Source organism: Physeter macrocephalus, chromosome 12 (genome assembly GCF_002837175.3).
Source record: "Physeter macrocephalus isolate SW-GA chromosome 12, ASM283717v5, whole genome shotgun sequence".
Taxonomy (NCBI): Eukaryota; Metazoa; Chordata; class Mammalia; order Artiodactyla; family Physeteridae; genus Physeter; species Physeter macrocephalus.
Window position 1 is genome coordinate 43,954,402 of NC_041225.1, and position 16,057 is coordinate 43,970,458.

Consider the following 16,057-nt stretch of genomic DNA (forward strand, 5'->3'; position numbering starts at 1 on the left):
CCATTCAGGAGTTGTCTACTACCTGGTGGGGCAGTGTAACCGAGGAGCCATTCGGGAACGTGGCTGGCTTCTCTCGCCCCTTCAAGAAAAAGGTTAGCAGCTCCCCCTTCCCTTTCACAAAGATGGGCCCTCTCCTCACAAAGCGGAAGCCGTACTCTCGAAGGATGACTTGAGTTTCTTCCACCACCTGTAGAGGGAGAACCGAGAGCTTGGGCTTAGAGAGTGAACCTGGGCCGGGGGGCCCGGAGGTACCCACGCCGAGTCCCTGTCCACAGGCTCACAGCGCTCTTCTCCTGCCCCTTCCAGCCTGTGTACCGCTTGGGGGGGTGGGGTTTGCCTGGCCCGCCCCTCTCCCAAGGTAACCTTCGTGCTCGCTCTCCTAGGAGGTCAGCCACAGGTCGCCTCGTTTGGCAACTTGTATGCCTGCTTTTCTGTCCCCTTTGCCCTTCTTGTGGAGCTCTCCTGCCAGAGCCAGTGATACAGATCAGGGTGGTTTTGGGGGGAGCTGTTGGAGGCCCAAGGTGCCACTGGTTCACGCCAAGAGGCAGGACATTCTTATCCAGAACTTAAACCTACATTTTGCAAATGGGGTTGAAGTATTTTCTCCGTTTTACTGAGGCATCTCTTCCCAATCTTACCCTTGATCTCAGCATTGCCAACTTAACGTTCTGGGCCAACAGAAAGGAGGCAGTAGTGCCCTGCAAAACATGCATTATTCCGATTCCACTCCCTGGATCTGAGCACACGGTCGGCTCTGTTGCTGGACGTACCTGAATGTTGCCCATGACCCCTGTGGACTCCATCCTGCTGGCTACGTTGACTGTATTGCCCCAGATGTCATAGTGTGGTTTCCGGGCTCCGATGACACCAGCCAGTACCCCTCCTTTGTTCATGCCTGAGGTAGAGGCACAGAATTCAGCACAGCCCCATCTCAGAAGCCACCAACTCTTCTCATGGAATTTGCCACCCGGCTCCAACCACAAAGCTCCTAGTTATGTAACATACTCCTCGTTGAGCCTAAGCTACCGGAGGACAGAAGTCAACCTGTCCTCCTCACCCTCCTCACTCTGTGCTCGGTAAATGTCAGCCACCCCAATATACTAACTCATTTAGTACAGAAGTTGCCAGTTTCTCTCGACACACCTGGTACTTCAAGTCTCCTGTGACCTTGCCCAGGATCGAGACCCCCTTCCCAGTAGTGGGTGGCAGGTGACATGAATCCTAACAGGCTGGACTCAGGTGAACAAGGCCCTCAGGCACAGAAGATTCCCTGGAAAGGTAGACAAACTCAAGTCCCAGCCGGATTCAGAAGGAAGGCCATCATCGTAAACAGCGTGGGACAGGGATGGCTGAGCATTTCATTGCACTTCCGGTTTGATCATCAACCTAAAGACCCTTAAGTTCCCTTCCAGCTCAATGAGTATGACCCTCCCCAGCCAAAACGCCTAGGGTCTTTCTAAGCCCCGTCCTCCCTGATTTGCCGAGCCCCCTGCACCAGGGGGAGCACGGCAGGAGTGGGCGAGCTGAGAGGCCTTACCAATGCGCAACATGAAGTTGTTGAAGGACTGGTTGTTGATATTGGTGAGCGTGTCTTTCATGGCGAGCGCGAAGTCGGCCAGATCCGCCAGGTGCTGCCAGCGCTCCTTGTCTGACTTCTCCTGCACGAGAAAGTAACCGTGAGCGGCAGGGCCAGCCGGGCACCTTCCTTCCCTTCACCTGCTAGTTACAGGCCTTGTTCTCCACTTCCTCCCACAGGGGAGGGGAGCCAGGGACCTCTTGAGCTCTGACTTGTCACTGTGACAGCTCACCTGGGTCCCTCTGGTCCAGGGCAAGGATGGGCAGAGGTGGTGGGGAAGGCAAATCCTTCCCAGCCCAGCTGCCGTCTGCCATGCGTTTGGCAGGGTCGTGTCACCACCCTGTCTGAACCTGGCCTTTGAATTTTGTATCGTCCTCATTTTGTTTCTTCAAGTGGACTGTAAGCACTCGAGGGTGATGACCATTCTAGATGTGTTTCTTTAACCTCATCCATAAAGTGGAGACGGCAGAAGGACTTACACTGTACAGCACAGTTGTGAGATAAACTAGGGTAATGTTTTAAGAACAGCCCTTGGGACCAGGGTCCCCACAGTTCATTTTCCTCTCCCTCTGGCGCTAAGCACAGCTGGCCTCACAGGGCTGAGCTAACAGGAGAATAATCTGTCAGCCAGTGAGCACTGATGACTTCCCTCTCCTAACAAAACCATTTCCCCAGCCCGGACATCTTCACTGTTACATGACTGTGTAGATAGTTCCTGCTCCCCGGTTCTTATGAAAATATAGAGCATTAAGAGGGCATGGCCACAGGCACATGAAAAGATGCTCAACATTGCTAATTATTAGAGAAATACAAATCAAAACTACAATGAGGTATCACCTCACACCAGTCAGAATGGCCATCATTAAAAAGTCTACAAATAATAAATGCTGGAGAGGGTGTGCAGAAAAGGGAACCCTCCTACACTGTTGGTAGGAATGGAAATTGGTGCAGCCACTATGGAGGGTCCTCAAAAAACTAAAAACAGAGTTGCTATATGATCCTCCAGTCCTATTCCTAGGCATATATCTGGAGAAAACTTTAATTTGGAAAGATACATGTACCCCAATGTTCACTGTAGCGCTATTCACAATAGCCAAGACATGGAAACAACCTAAATGTCCATCAACAGATGGATAAAGAAGATGTGGTACATATATACAATGGAATATTACTCAGCAATAAAAGAATGAAATAATGCCATTTGCAGCAACATGAATGGACCTAGAGGTTACCATGCTAAGTGAAGTAAGTCAGGAAGACAAATACCATATGATATCACTTATATGTAGACTCTATATGATACAAATGAACTTATCTATGAAACAGAAACTCATGGATGTAGAGAACAGACTTGTGGTTGCCAAGGAGGGCGGGGGTGGGGGAGGGAGGGACTGGGAGTTTGGGGTTAGCAGATACCAACTATTATATAGAGAATGGTTAAACAAGGTCCTACTGTAGAGCACAGAGAACTATATTCAATATCCTGTAATAAACCATAATGGAAAAGAATATGAAAAAGAATGTATGTATATGTGTATAACTGAATCATCTTGCTGTACAGTAGAAATTAACATTGTAAATCAACTATACTTCAATAAAATAAATTTTTTTTAAAAAGAGGATATGGCCGCAGTTACATAAACCATCTCATGCCCGGCCTAAGCTGTGGAACAGCAGTGGGGGGCGATGTGTGTTCCCCTCTCTCTGCTTATTAAACTCGTAAACCTGGTTTTATGTTTGCACCGCGTGGTGCTAGTGGGTGTGTGTCTGTGACCCCTTCGCACAACAGTACTTAATGGCAGCTACTTTTATTATGACATCGTTTCCCACGTGCTACATGTAGGCTGCCTCTCTCTTGCCCCATCTCCTCTAGACATTGAGCCGGTTAGCTACCTTGTTGGAGCTGGTAAAGCCATTGGTGTTGACATCTGGGGTGACTCCTGAAGCTGCCATGTAGGTGCTGCCAATGGTTTTGATCTTGGTGATGACCCGAAACTTGGGATTGTCCAGGAGCTGAGGCCAGTAGTAAGGAAGAGAGAACTGTCAGCAGTCAAGGGAGATGAATGAGCCACAGCTAAATGACAGATTTGCCTGTTCACAACAAGCCCACGAGACATCTAAGATGTTTTCCTATAACAGCTTCATCCAGCCGACATCTGCCACATGATCCTGGGCCAACGTCCTGATATTCTGAGCCTCAGTTTCTACCACCTTAACACTGGGATTAAAGTGCCAGTCTCCTAGGGTGGGTGAGCATCTATGTGAAAGCATTTCCCCTAGAATACAAGTTACCTGATAAATGTCTACTGAATCTGAATTTGAGGGTAGGAGGAATCAGAGGGGCCTCAGGATCTTGTTTTCGCCAGACCTATGAACTTGTAGGTGATTTCCCAGGCTCTCACCTGGGACCCAGCATCTCCAGATGGCTGCAGAAGCCCCTCCATTATGCGGAGGGGCTTTTATGGGGAAACACAGCAGCCAGAGTAACTCTCTAACTTCTCTCTGACTTCTGCAGCCTTTCCTGGGCTGCAGTCTGGAAGGGCTGGCTCTGTGGCAGGAGGGGGGCGCAGGATGGTCACTCACAGAGTCAAAATCTGAGATGATCTCATTGAGGAAGCGCAGACACTCAATGCCACCGTTATTGATGCTCTCCTCTGTGTAGAAGTCAGCAAAGTTGGGCAGGGAGGCAAACATGACTCCAATCTCGTCATAAGACTGACTGTACAGCTCCTAAAAAGAGGCGGGGCCAAAGTGCTCAAAAAAAGTCTAAGTGAATAATGTGCTATAGAAATGAATCTGTCTTCCATACCCATGACATGCGCACTCACTCAGCTTTTTGGACACACACGTCTCCCAGACAATCCCAACTTTGAATTATTAGAAAGTAGCTCATCACAACATTGAATAACTAAAAAAGAGCTTCACTAGTCCCTGCAACAGCTCCAGCTCTGAGAAGAGGGTCGGGTGGAGCTGGGAAGTAAGGCATGAGAACCAGTCTGAGATGATCACAGTCGACAGAAAGGTGGGCTCCACCAAGGCCCTGGCTTCTGAAGTGGGCCTCCCAGAAGTGTATGGCCCATGGAAGCAATGTCTATGGCAGTGCCCTTTACCAAAAGCCTGTGAAATTCTTCTTTTGCTTCTAGTACTGTGGTGCTGGGTAGGTCCAGCCCTACCTGGGCCCCCAAGCCATGTCATAAGACGACAGAAAGCCAGAAGATGACACACAGGCTCGTGGCTCCAGCACAGGGCCACCCCTCACCTCGTCTCTCTTCTTGGACCCCAGGAAATGGCGTGCCACGTGCTCAGGCAACATGTTAGTGACCAAGGCTTCGTTCCAGCGTCTCATTTCATAGACACGTTCCTTCTGGTCGTGGACCTCAATCTTCCATAAGAACAGTGTCCGTGCCAGCTTCTCCACCTATGGACACAGACATAGGTAAGGTGTGAGCTCTAAGCTGGCCATCTGAGGGAATTCCCTCCTGGCCCAGTGGTTAGGACTCGGTGCTTTCACTGCCGTGTCCCGGGTTCAATCCCTGGTTGGGGAACTAAGATCCCACAAGCTGTTCAGCGCAGCCAAAAAAAAAAGAGAGAAAGCTGGCCATTTGATGGGAAGATGAGAAATGGGAACTTGATAAGTTCCAACATGGAAAAACTGAAAGGAAAACGGCTAGATGGCAAGGGAAATGAGACCCAGAAAGATTCACCTCATCATAAAGGCCACCCTACAGATGCAGTGAGGATCCCAGCCCCTGTGGTTTCAGGAAGATGTGAGAGGCATTCTGGATGTGTGGGGCGTCCTGGGACCTCATTTTAGCTACAGGTCTGCCCTGTGGGTGGTGGCAGCAGTGGGATCTCCTAGCCTGGGGAGGAGGAGTCCCCATTTCCAGCAAGCTCCATTTGGTCAAGAAGTGGCTGGGGGTGGCTGTAGTTCCCCGACAAGCCACTGGGTGGCACCTGAGCTAACAGGGAAGTCAGTCCCTCAAGAGGGTACTTCCTTCCCTCTCTTCCTCTTTTTCCTTTTAACCAAACAAAAACTTCATCAGCTTCTTTCCCTTTATTTTCTGGCTCCGTAGTCAGTGTGTGAGTGACCCCCAGAGCCAGGGTGAGTGGAGATCCATGAGCCGCTGGCCTAGGGAATAGAGATTTTATCCAGGCTTTTGTGCCCCTCCCCCAGGCTTCCTTCAGTTTCCCGCAGGAGGTCAGAAGGAAGAGGTAAGAACTGTTGCTCCTGTACTACTGAGGAAGAAACCAGAAACTGGCAGAGGTGGTGGCCTGACCAGGGTCACATGCCATGTGGGGTAAGGGAACCAGCATTCCCCAGGAGCTTGGGTTCCTAGGTCCTGGGGCTGCTTGTCCAGAGGCCCCGACAGGTCCGCACAGAAGAGGAGGGTGTGCAGGCACTCACGTGGCGGGAGAAGTAGTAGAAGCTGAGCATCATGACAAAGATCATCACCGTCATCGAGCACTTAGAAGGCACCAAGGGCAGCCTGTGGGACCGAGAATAATTCAGCTGAAGGGCACCGTGCTGCCCGCTGACAAGGGAGCTTTATTCCCTCTAATCTGGCTGTGCTGTTTCCTGTCTCCCAGAAACTTTTCTCAGCAGCTTAAGCGCCTTCGCATCAAGTCCAGACGCCCACTGGGCGGTAAAGCTTTCTGAAATCACTGGGTTTTTGTCTTAGCAGCCAACCAACTCCTGGCTCCTCCTGGCTGCACCTGGAATCCACATCAGGCCTTCGGGGGATGCTCCCCAGATGTTGAATAAACACTGCATCACCTGACTGATCAAAGAAGTAGCTTCAACCATCTAGGAATCTGGAGACGGGAGAGACTAACATCGCAGTGATGGGATGAGGGCACAGTTCCACCATGCTTTTGTATAACTGTCACCCATGTTTTTGTGTGGAGCTGTACATCATTTCCATTACTGTACAGTATTCTATTATATGAATACCACGATTTATATATCTGTTCATTGTTGATGTCATTTGGGTCGTTCTCATTTGTTTTGGATGTTTGTAGGTGTGTGTGGCTATTATAAACAGTGCAACTGTGGACATTCTTGTACATGTATCCTGGGACATATATGTGTGCATTCGTTTCTCTAAGGTGTACACGTAGCTGTGGAATTTCTGGGTCAAAGGTCTACTTTCAACTGTACTAATTAACTCCAAATTGTTTTCTAAAATGGCTGTGCCAGTCTATACTCCCACCAGGAATGTATGCATTACCACTATTATACATGATGTGATCAGACTTCTTAATTTTCGCCAGACTGGTAGGGGTGTGATGGTCTTTCACAGTGGTCTTAATTTGCATGACCTCGGTTACCTGAATGCCTTTCATTTATTAGTGCCCAGTTAGATTTCTTCTTTTGTGAAACGCTCTTCAAGTCTTCTACCCACCGTCTGTTAGGTCATCTTTTTAAAACTTACTTAAAAGTCTAGTGAAGTCACTAAATCATACAATTCTAAAACTTTAGCAAGAAGGGACCTTGAAGAACTTCTAGTCTGATATCCTCTTCAAGAGATGAAAACTGAGACTCAGGACAAGTGGGCCTGCCTGAGGCCCCACAGAGAATCACTGCGGCAGGGTTCAGAATCCAGGTCTTCTAGTTTGAATGCAGTAGTGTTCCTTCCTCCTCCTCCCGTCTCTGCTGTCTGTTCTGCCAGCCGGTAAATGCAGCTGTCCTCCATCTGGCTGCTCCTCTTTCCACCTCAGCCCAGCCTGCTCTCTATCCCACCCTCTAAACCCCACTGCTCGCCAGGCCTTGCTCTCCTCGACTCAGGAGAGGCCAGCGTGGCCAGGTGAGCGCTAAAGTCTGCTGCAGTCTCCTACAGAAACACACACTCACTTCTCCGGCTTGACTATCCCACGTCACGTGCCTCTGGAAGGATGAGACCATGGGGCTTTGGCCTGTTGTATTCCCTGCCTCTAGAAGAAAGGGGCCGAAAACACAGACCAGGACGGGAAAGCGGTCACCCTTACCTGTCAGTGCCATTGAGCCCAGGGCTGGAAAGTACCTGCGTCTTCTCTAAGGCCACCATCGGAAAGCTGTTGGGACAGACAATAGCACACTCAGGCCCCATCGGGTACAAGAGACTGGTGCCCAGCCAAACACCGAGGTGACCCAGGTCTTCAACTCCTCAAGAGGGGGAAGGATGTGTCCTGGGGATCACAGCCAACCAGTGGCCCATCTGTGAGAAACCACAAACCCTGATTCCCATACAAGCCGTGGATGAGCCCGAGAGACAGACGGCCAGCTCAGTGCAGACCCAAGACCTTGAAACGGGGCCTGGTGGGGGGGAGGAAGGAGACCTCCTATGCAGACCCCCAAACAGGCTTCATCTTACTCGTGTTCCTGGAAGCGTCTGCGGTCGTATTCATCGAAGATGGGGCGCCAGGCGTAGATGTTGATGACGGCCGCAGCCCCTGCGACGAGCAGCATGAGTGCCAGCTTGACCATGTGGCTGACCTGCACCAGCATGATGGTGGCAACGAGGGACAGCACGGCCACGCAGCTGTAGTACTTGGGGTTCCCCACGCAGCCGTCCTCCATCTGCACCCCTGAGCTGCCATTGGTGGGTCCCATGCGGTACTGGAGACAGCTAAGCTGGAGGCCGGGACCGCAGGCGAGAGCGCGGGGTGCAAGGGGACAGCAGACACTGGTCAGAGAAGGCGGGGCTGTGGCAGCTGCCACTTCCCACGGCTCCCTCAGAAACACCGAGAAAGAAGCAAAATTTACCAGGGGACAGTAATACAAAAGTCAGTTAATTCCTGCTAAGAGCGTTACCATCATCTCCTCTGACGGTCATGAAAATTCTCTGAGTATTTTAGGGCTGCCACCATCATAGGGAAAATTCGGAGAGGCCGCCCTTGCCCAACGAGGTGCAATTAGCAAGCAGCAAAGCCAGAACCAGGAGTCCGCTTGTTAGGTTTCGAACCCAACGTGCCACTTGCCCACAGCACCCTGTTGCTTCCGGAGGGGCCGTGAGCCAGCCAGGCCGCCCCTCACAGCTGCAATGCGACGGCAGCCCGTCTCCACTCAGACCCTTCATTTCTGGAGTCTGGTCGCCGGTCCCACTGCTGGGCAGATGTGGTCAATGGAAAGTGCATCCATAAACCGAATCGAACCGACTTTTCTTCATTTTCACCCACTGGCGCTTGTCTGGCTTTGGGGAGGCTCTCAGCATGTGAGTCTAGCACGTGGAAAGTTTCACACCTCCCTCATTTTTCTCCCCTACACAGGACTTCCAGATGTCCTGCCAGTGTCCATGACCCTGTCAAACAGTGGCCCCCAGACCTCGGCACCAGGCTCCAGGGGGGTGTCCTGACATGCAAGGGGCCCAGGCCTTTTCTTCCCTGCCCTGTGGCCACCAGCGACCCCTGGGCCTGTCAGGTTCTGGAGCTCCTAACGCCATTCCTGTTGGACTTTGGATCAATTGGCCCTAGGGTTTCTCACGTATACGGCTACCAGAATAAGTCTCCATGCTGACTTTTCTCCCATGCTTCAATTGTTAAAGATAATAAAGCAAATAATATAACACTATATTTGCAAAAAGCAGGACTCTAAGAGAGTGTATCTAGTACAGTACTGCCAACATTGGAGGGAGCTGGGAGTCCTGACCAGAGGGCACCAGTGACAGCTCCAAGTGCCCAGTGCTCAGGAACTGGCTGGCGGCTTCTCACTGCCATCCCTTCTCCCCAAGAAAGCCTCTGCTGCCCCCTCACAGGACCCGCATGAACTGAGGACAGCAGAGCAGAGGATTTCGTCTATTGCTAGCCAACTGGGCTCAGTGAAACTGCCGTCCCAGTGACCCACCTCTGGAAGGTGTGGCCTTGTTCAAATGGATGAAGGCCAAACAGGAGCGCTCCTCTGGTGGAGCCGGTTTACCTCCCTCGTCCTGATGGATGCCTGATGCTAGCCACACTGTAGGGAATACTTAAGATACACAGAAAGCTTAGGAGTATTGGGGCCCCTGAACAGTGAGACATGGAGAGAGAAAACACAGGACGGGGATTTAGAACTGCTTCAGTTCTCCACTCTTGTTACTTACTGGCTGTGTGACCTAAAATAAGTGATGTAACCTCTCTGAGCATCATTTTTTCACATGAAACTACAGATGATACCGACCTCTCGGGATTGTTATAGAGATTAACCGCGACAACATATGTAAACCACCCAGAAAGGAGCTGGTGCCTGGCGCTGGGCTCCTGGACCGGGGGAGAGTGAGGAACTGGGGAAGACAAGGCGGTCTCAGAGGCATCCTGGGGAGAAGACCCCGCCGTCTGGCCAGGATGATCGTTTAGGAACCTAAGTGCCACTCCAAACCTGTGTCTATTGGGGGTGGGGAAACGGGCTGGCAACTGCTCGTGCAAGCTAATCCAGAAGCCTCCTGTGAGAGTGGGCATCCCCCTTCAACAGGACCTCAGGGGCTCACCATGTCCACGACGTTTGCCATGACCAGAATGAAGATGGCCAGCATGGCCCAGGTGTTCCTGGCCCAGCGCGTCCGGTCGATCCAAGTCGAGAAGGCCACGATCTTCTTGGGAAAGGCCTAGAAGGATGGAATTTCCAGGCCCTTGTGTCTTGACAGCCTTCCCCCCGTGAACATGACTGCTCACCACTCTGCTTGCTCCCATACCTCCCAGGAAGCTGGAAAGCAGTGCCACGTGTGTGCAGCAACCAAAGCCTGGCTGCGGCAGAACTGAGAAGGCGCGCGGCTCCCGGCTCTGTCTGCCAGTCCTGCCGGATGGGCAGGCGACACACCATGGCTGCCAGGTATCAGAGCCCTTCCCAGAGCTGCGCGGCGACCGGCCTGAGCCTGTGGGCAGCACCGCCAGCAGCAGTCCACTCACCGTCTCTGGGCGGCAAAGCCACGCGAGGGGAGGATTTTCGGGGCCGGCCGTCTTTGCCTGGCTACTCCTGCCTTCCCTGGGTCAGTGTACCTAAATCCCCCAAGGTACTCACAAACCACCTGCCAGATTAATTTTCCTGAAATGCTGCTTTTCCCTTTTTTTTCTGATCAAAAACTCTGCCTGGCACCCAGTGCTTACAGGAGAAAGTCTCAATCCCTGTGTGTGGCTTTCAGGGTCCTACACAACTGGAGCCATTCCACCTTCTAGCTGGGCCTCCACTGCTTTTCTACACAGGTTCCCATTTGTGTAGACTCTGGCTCACTCACCCACGCGCGCTCCGGGGCCTGGCCCAAAGCGGGTGCAGAGCCGATAATGAAGAAGTGTGTAATGAATGAATGGATAAGTGCCTGAGCCACCCCAACGGAAGTCCTCTACTTGTCAGGATCTGACAGGACACAACTCCATTAATACCCACTTTCACAGGGAGTGATGCTCACATCCAGACGGCTCTGAGCCAAAAGGAAGAGTGCTTCTTACCCGAGGAAAGATGGCAGCCAGCGAGCAGACGGTCAGGATGAGGAGCAGAAGCTCGCCAACCACAAAGGTCACATAGTTTGTCATTAGCCTGTGAGAGAGGGAAAACAATTCGGGAGAGGGCCACAGAGGGAGCAGTGGGCTGGGTCAGGGGCCAGGAGGGTGAAGGAAGGGAGACAGAGGGCAGGCCCCCCCCAGCAAGGCACAAGCCTGTACCCGAAAAGGTCCACGTGATACCAGGAAGTTGCTGCCGGCTGTGTGCAGGGCCTGGGGACATGGGACCCTCCCCAGCTGTAACTGTTCTTTGGGACATTTCTTAAAGGACAGACTCACAGATGCCCTGGGCAGAGCCCAGTAAAACCTGGGAAGGGATTCTTAGGAACAAGCACTCTGCCGTGTCCCAATGATGAAAGGGGAGAGCACAGAACACGGCCGCTCTCGCCGAGGGCTGCTGAGGGTTACAGCGTTCACCGCTGTATCCCTAGACCTTAGCCCCGGGCACAAAGTAGACGGCAAATATTTGTGAAGTGAATGAATGAATTTGGTCCTCACAACAATTCTCAGTTAGCGAGGGCAGGTTTTATTATCTTCAGATCATCATCACCATCATCTTTCACTTTACAGATGAGTAAACTGATGCTCCAGGAACCCTTAGTGATGTGCCCAAGGTCACAGAAGAAATAAGTGAGCAAGCCGAGTCCAGAACCTAGGACCATGTGACAAGTCCAAGGCTCTTGAAGCTCCCCAAACTGTGATCAGAAGAGGGCTCCACACCCCCTCCTTTCTGGTGGGGAATCCCTGAGCTGGAGGGAGCTGCTGATCGGCCACGGGGAGAAAGGGAGGGAGGGAGGGGGCAGCCATCCTTCAGTTGGGCTTCAGCAGATGGGGCAAGGATTCCAGAACACCCTGCCCTGTCCCAGAGGACCTGCTGCTGTGAGAGAGACCAGTCTGCACCCAGAGCCTGAAATCTGTCTTTTTTAACATGAGCCAAGAAGGGGAGCCGATGAGCCGTGCGACCGAGGTTGAGGGGCGTCCCCATCCTGTCTCCTTGTCCCAGAGCCACTCAGACCCATCCAGCCAAGGCCTCCATTCCCCCGGACCCTCCCTCCCTCAGCTTTCTCAACCCTGGTGTGACCCCCACTTTGACGCTAGTGCTATTCTAGGACCCAGGAGCAGAGAGAAGGAAGGGGGTCCAGGGCACAGTCCCAGCATTCCCAGGGGCTGCTCCGGGGGATGGGGGGCAAGGAACAGAGCCTGCGCCCCGGCGTCAGGCTCCAACTGAGGCCCACACCCCGCAGGCCTCTGGCCTCGGAAGCTCGTCACCTTCCGCCCTCCCCTGGCTGTCAGGGCCTGCCCTGCCCCTCCCTCACCAGGGGTCGATGAGAATCTCAACCAGGGCCGTACAGAGCAGGACGACGCAGGAGCAGCTGAAGGCGGCCCCGCTCTGCTTCTCCTTCTCCACCGAGTAGCGGGTTTCCATCTCGCGGTCCATGAACCGCATGGACAGGAAGAAGGTGTTTCTCTTCTTCACTCTGCAGTGCAAACAAGCCCTATGAGATGCAAACATCACATCTGTCTCTGCCTGCCAGGAAGGGGCCGTATTTACGACGACTGACCTCCTGGACCCCACGCTGGGGCCAGACAAGGCACGTGCCAAGGGCAAGGGGCCGGCCGCTGAGGGGCTACTTACACCTGGGCGGACTCCCGCTCCAGCAGGGCCTCGCTGAGCAGCTGGTTGAGCTCGTGCTCGTCCTCGGAGGCGTCCACCACGCGATCGGCCAGGTCCTGAAGCCGCAGCCTCCGGCGAGGGTTGGGGAATGAGGGGTTGTCAGCCTGCAAGGCAGTGTGGCAGAGTTGGGGGGCAGGCGGGATGGAGCGGGGAGAAGGTGAGGAAAGACAGGGCAGTGCTGGGGGAAGGGTAATGAAAGGGATCACACGAGCACCAGCCCCTTGACTCTCAAGATCATTTCTCGGGAAGAGTCTTCCCAGTGCTCTCACGTGGCTCCGTCCTGCTTCGGTGTGGACCCAAAAGCCACAGTCCTTCCTGGCTTCCCTGGGACTCCAGGTCCCAGGCCCTGTGGCCCCTAACAGAAGCTCTGCAGTGATCGCCCACTAAGGGCAGCGTGGGGAGCAGCCACCGGGTGCCCGAGTGGGAGACCTGGAATTTGAGACTGCTGCTGGGTCAGCGCGGTCCTGGCACCTCCTGCTACGAGGATGGGGGTGTCACACAGCCACACCCTTCGGCATCCTTGGGGATGTAAAAGACCCCCAACCCTACGCTTAAGGGCGCTCTTAAAGGAGCTCAGATCTGGCTCATTTGGGGGAGGAAGACCTGAGGGGGAAAGCTATGGAGAGAAAGTAACATCCTTATTGCTAGTGGTGTGGTAGGACTGGGGTACCCCCCTACCATTTTTATTCCTGGTCACAAAGGAAAAGCCTCTGCTCTTAACGCATGAATCCAGACTATGATTACACAGCCATCAGCCCAAATAACAATTGGGAATGGGCTGATCAGAGCTGTCTGAATGGGTCTAAGAGTGTATCTGGAAGCCAGAATCAAGATACCCCAGGCTTAAGCTCAGGCGTGCCGCTGGTTGAGTCTGACCCCGTATAATCCATGTCCCCCCAGCCCCAATTTTCTTCTCTGTAACATGATGTGGCTGTTCTGTTCCAGCACCAGGAACCTCTGTCCCTGAAGCATATTGGAAGCAGTGCGACACCGGCTAATTGCGAGGACGGAAAGAAATCACGGGCTGCTAAGCCTCTGCGTCCTTCTTGTTAGTGAGTTACACTGAGTCTGTATTAACACTTTTGATCAAGAAACTCACAATAGGGAAAAGTTACTGAGTGCTGTGGTGCTCAAGGAAAACCCAGTTTATCTTCAGCCCTCTACCCTCTTTGTCTTCCAGCACCTGATCTACAGGCACGGGGCAGTGCTGTCTCCCCTGCAGCGAGACTAGCGGTGTGGCCGACCAGCTCACGGCAGCCTCTGCGAGGCCGAGACCTGTCTCAGCACTGGCCTCTGTCGGTGGATATACTCAGGAAGCTCTTTAGTAGCGGATGGATCCTGGACGCTCTCCCAAGTCGCACCCCATCCTCAGGGGGCCAGGCTGTTCATTCCTTTGGAAACCCCTCATCTGTGCACAGGACTTGGGGGGTTTGGACCTAACCAGAGAGGTGAGCCCAGCCCTTTAGTGTCACTTCTGAAACAGTCCTGGATCCTAGAGAAATTTCCGTGGGTGGTGTCCTCACTGCCCTCACATCTCTAGGATGCTGGGACATGGGAGCCAGACAAGGCCTCGGAGGTGAGCACCTCTTCTGACCTCAGCCACCTCCACCCCATGTAACTGACGAGGAGACAGTGAGGCCAGGGGGCGGGGCGGCGACCAGCCCAAGGTTACACAGCCACCAAAGACAGAGGCCAGGCTAGGGGCCAGGCCATCCCGGGCCTCGCCCTGCACCTACCTGGGCATCTGGCTCCTCGGACGTGGAGCCGCTGGTGTGGATGCTCCCGTTGGGCTCCTTGGTCTCAATGAGGGCAGGGGAGCCGGGCTTTGAGGAAGGCGGCGCTCCGTTGGGCAGAGCCTGCAGCAGAAGGGAGAGGCCATCAGCAGCCCCCAGGCACTGCCAGACGCCCACCCAGCGCGGGGTTGGTCTACTCTCAGTCTGGAATCTTCCCACCAGAGTTCAGAGGCCTTGTAACCTTAGAAATCTCACTATTCAGTTCCTTCTCTAGACCATCAATTTTAAAACGCTGTAATTTTCTAGTATCCATTTCTAGTATTAAAACTTTTCTAAGCAGAGAAAGACCCTATTGTTCCAACTCCTATTTTTAAAACAGTAACTCAGTGACACAGTGATTCACAGAGATCTTTTCTGGGGTTGAGCCCTGTCAAATGCCTTCCAAAAGCCTGAATAAATTCCATAAACCAGTTTCCCCAATGATTATTTAATTTACTCTGTCAAGGAAAAATACTACTCTATACAGGAAAACAGCTCATACATTCACTGACCAAGTATTTACTGGGTACCTACTGTGTGACAGGAACTGCTGTTATCTCCTGGGGACACAGAATGTCCTAACCTCAGAGCCCACCTTCCAGTGAGGACGGGTGGACATCAGCGAAGTAAAGAAGTAAATGATTACAGAAGGTCAGAAAGCAGTGCTCTGGAGAGGTGGAGTAGGCAAGGGACACAGGGATTGCTGGGGAGTGTGACTGTAAAGGGGGTGGGGGAGGTGTCACCATGAAGATGACATTTCCGTGAAGACCTGGAGCACGTCACGCGGCTCTCAGGGACGGGTTCCAGCAGGCGGAAGCCCAGAGCGGGCTGCAGGCCCGGAGTGTCTGCGCAGCAGCCAGGAGGGCGGTGCTGCCCGAGTCCAGTGAGTGAAAGGGGTGGGGCGGTGAGGACGTGCTGGATGGGGTTCCTGACCTCAGGGGACTTTGGCTCTTCCTCTGAGTGAGATGGGGACCGAAGGAGGGTGTGGAGCGCGCGGGGGTGTGTGATTTCACCTAACATCCCAGCAGGATCACTCTGGCTGCTGTGTGGAGAAGCGGGGGGGGCAGAGCAGGGCGACAGACTGGGAGACCACTGCGCTGACCCAGACATGAGATGGCTCGGACGGGACGGCGGCTGCCAGGGTGTGAGGAGAGCAGGGCTAGAGCTATAGCTTGCAGGAAGGGGCTCATGGATTGTAGAGGGGCGTCAGGATGTCTCCAAAGGTTTGGTGCTGAGCAGTTAAAAGAACAGAGTTGCCACTGATTGAGATGGGGAAGACTGAGGACAGCAGGTTTTAGGGTAGAGAGAAGATCAGGAGCTCAGCTTTGGACCTGTTATATACACAGATGGAGATGCACACGTGGCTTAAGTTTAGTGCAAGGATGCCGGTTGCGGCTGAGATCTCAATTTGGGAGTTGTCGGAGATGGCATTTAAAACAACTGAATGAGGGCTTCCCTGGTGGCGCAGTGGCTGAGAGTCCGCCTGCCGATGCAGGGGACACGGGTTCGTGCCCCGGTCTGGAAAGATCCCACATGCCTCAGAGCGGCTGGGCCCGTGAGCCATGGCCGCTGAGCCTGTGCGTCCGGAGC

At 53.3% G+C, this 16,057-nt stretch overlaps 1 protein-coding gene across 4 annotated transcripts in view; it reads right to left on the reverse strand.

Annotated features, from left to right (window-relative positions):
* Window position 1: 1 nt before the first annotated feature.
* The window catches only part of ADCY3 (adenylate cyclase 3), a 92,032-nt gene continuing 75,976 nt past the window's right edge, over window positions 2–16,057 (reverse strand). For 2 of the 4 annotated variants that reach the window (XM_055089070.1, XM_028496975.2), the window contains exons 9-22: window positions 14,432–14,551; window positions 12,657–12,799; window positions 12,337–12,498; window positions 10,970–11,057; window positions 10,015–10,131; window positions 7,927–8,186; window positions 7,562–7,627; window positions 5,982–6,063; window positions 4,836–4,994; window positions 4,160–4,306; window positions 3,470–3,589; window positions 1,538–1,658; window positions 771–895; window positions 2–187 (exon numbers count right to left, since the gene is read on the reverse strand). In XM_055089070.1, the coding sequence (XP_054945045.1) occupies window positions 5–187; window positions 771–895; window positions 1,538–1,658; window positions 3,470–3,589; window positions 4,160–4,306; window positions 4,836–4,994; window positions 5,982–6,063; window positions 7,562–7,627; window positions 7,927–8,186; window positions 10,015–10,131; window positions 10,970–11,057; window positions 12,337–12,498; window positions 12,657–12,799; window positions 14,432–14,551 (1,893 nt within the window). In that variant the 3' untranslated portion in view covers window positions 2–4. Of the gene's footprint in view, window positions 896–1,537; window positions 1,659–3,469; window positions 3,590–4,159; window positions 4,307–4,835; window positions 4,995–5,981; window positions 6,064–7,561; window positions 7,628–7,926; window positions 8,187–10,014; window positions 10,132–10,969; window positions 11,058–12,336; window positions 12,499–12,656; window positions 12,800–14,431; window positions 14,552–16,057 lie in introns of all 4 variants that reach the window. The other 2 variants (XM_055089069.1, XM_028496974.2) reach the window with 1 other exon arrangement.